General features: G+C 53.5%; 1 protein-coding gene across 1 annotated transcript; it reads right to left on the bottom strand.

Annotated features, from left to right (window-relative positions):
- Positions 1-1,082: 1,082 nt before the first annotated feature.
- Positions 1,083-2,102, bottom strand: LOC133914727 (protein STRICTOSIDINE SYNTHASE-LIKE 10-like). The gene has a single exon (XM_062357767.1). It carries the CDS (start codon positions 2,100-2,102, stop codon positions 1,083-1,085), a length of 1,020 nt encoding a protein of 339 aa, XP_062213751.1.
- Positions 2,103-2,390: the final 288 nt, after the last annotated feature.

Raw genomic sequence — 2,390 nt, 5'->3', positions numbered from 1 at the left:
TTCCACTCTACCTCATGCAGCCTTTCATTGCTGCGCATCACATTCGCCCTCTGTGCCGCCCACTATGGATTTGTCACAGCTAAGGCTAGATCCGAGTTGATTCACGCCGCCACTGGCTTAGGGCCAAGCTGCCGACCACCCACGCCACCGCGTCGCTCGCCCATGCGGGTGCACGCCTAAGAGAAAGAGAGATGTGAGGGGGGGAGTCAGAGGCTTGAGAAACGAGAGTGGCGATGCAGGATGACTAGGGTTTGGAGGGGAGGAGAGCATGAGCGGGGGAGGGAGCTTTTATATGGGAGAGGGGGGCAGACGATGCTGTTCTGGAATATTCCTGGATCGGGGCGGGGAGCTCCGATCTGAGCCATTGAGATGTGATCCTAATATGTAAGTTGATCACGTTCATCACCTCCGAGTACTTACGCCGTAGCAGAGCACCAACATATAGACGAAATCGTCAATTATAGCACCTAACAAAAAAGTATGTGTTTACAAAAATTATAGAACCTAACACATAAACCAAATTCAAAGAAGACTCATTTAAATTAAAATAAATTCAAAAATTTACAAAAGTATGTGTTTCTGATATTTTGAGTAATTTTCATAGTTAGTTTGATTTTTAAGCTTATTTGCCATTTCTGTATTTTTGTTAATTCCAAAATTATTTCAAATTCAAATGAACCCCAAATGCTATTAAAATTATTTTATTAGCTTTATGATGATTTTATTAGTGTTTATGACGATTATTTTAGTGACGGACTTGATCTCTTTTGTCACTAACAACAAGTCAACTGGCTTTGAGGTCTTTTGTGACGAATTATTGAAAATCATCGTAAAGAGAGCTCAAATAGTGATAGAATATTTTGTCGTCACTGAAAATTTATTATAGATTAACATATTTATTGTAGTGATTATAAAGTTAAATCGTACTATTTGTAAACACTGATAGAAAACGGATTGCTGGATTGTTACGATCTAGAAGCTATTGTACAATCTAGGAGCTATTTATTTCAACCTACGTATTAGGATCACAGATTGCAATTAAAAACTGAAACAAACATTCCCTAGAGCTAACGTAAAGAAATCTAATGAAGCAGGCCGACGTAGTCGAGCTCCACCGAGCCTAGCCACAGCTGGCCGTCCTTCTCCGCGACGTCGCTGAGCGTCACACCCTTGGCCGCTGTCAGTTCCTCGACCTCCACGCCGTCTGCGCCAAGCCGGACGCCGACCAGGTGCTTGACGGGAGCCGTTGCGTTGAGTCGCATCTTCTCCTGGTTCAGCGCGACCCAGTAGCCTCCCCTGGAGTCGCGCCTGATATTGTCGGGGTACCCCGGCAGGTCGGCTAGGAGCTCGTACTGCCCGGCCTGGGGCCCCCTGAGCCAGTACCTGAACGCCTGGCACGGCACGGTGTGCGCCACCACCACGTGCGTCCTGTCTCCGCTGACCGCGACGCCGTTCGGGTACGGCAGGCCAGCCTTGAGCACGGTGACGTGCTTGGTCCGCGCGTCGTACTTGAGCAGCCGCCCCGTCGACTCGGCGTTCATCATGATCTCCGTGTTGAACCTGCGCGGGTAGGTGCTGCTGCTGTCGGTGAAGTAGACATCACCGGTGGCCTGATCGACGTCCAGGCCGTTGACGAAGTGGAACGGCACGCCGTCCGCTTGCGTCGCCAGAACCTCGGCCTCGCCGCCGTCCGGCCCGACCTTCATCAGCCCCAGGTATGCGTCGGCAACGTAGAGGTCGTCGGTCTTGGCGTAGAACTGCAGCCCCAGCGGGCGGCCGCAGATGCTCTCTGTCTCTTCCGACGGCACCACGGACGCCGTGCACAAGGGGATCTTCCGGTAGTTGGTGCTGTGCGCGAACGTAGTCCAGCCGACGGCGGTGCCGCCCCACTTGAGAATGCGGCCGTCGGAGACGCCGGCGTAGGGTCCCTGGCCCCTGCGGTCGAAGGCGAGGCTCTCAGCGCCGCTGACGCCGTTGGGCAGCGGGAGGTGGAAGCTCCACAGCGTGAGCGTGGTCTTGATCGGTTCGGCCTCGCCGAACGACGGAAGCAGAAGAGCGAGGCCGATGACGAGCAGAAGCGACGTCACGAGGTTGCGCGCCATCTCGATCGTCGTCGGGAGCGCTTACTCGATCGATGGAGCCAGGAGCTTTGATGGAACGACATGCTGGTAGGGACGTGCATGCGTTTTATCGGCCAGGGCGTGCGGTGGCCGTGTCAGACTCGAACGCGGCCTTGCATGGCGACCGCTGCTTAGGACTCGTGTTCTTTCCGGGTCCGATGCTAGGTCGGAGACGGAATCCAGTTCGGGCCCGTTTGGTCGGTGAGGGACTCGCAGCCGGTTTTGCTTGCTGTACGTGTTTTCGCGCCGCAGATCGGAGACGAACTGCTT

The sequence above is a fragment of the Phragmites australis genome, chromosome 4, assembly GCF_958298935.1.
Source record: "Phragmites australis chromosome 4, lpPhrAust1.1, whole genome shotgun sequence".
Taxonomy (NCBI): Eukaryota; Viridiplantae; Streptophyta; class Magnoliopsida; order Poales; family Poaceae; genus Phragmites; species Phragmites australis.
This window is presented reverse-complemented; position numbering and strand designations above follow the sequence as displayed.

Bases quoted from the DNA above. Each gene is read 5' to 3' on its own strand.
- LOC133914727 (XM_062357767.1), bottom strand. From the start codon at position 2,102: ATGGCGCGCAACCTCGTGACGTCGCTTCTGCTCGTCATCGGCCTCGCT.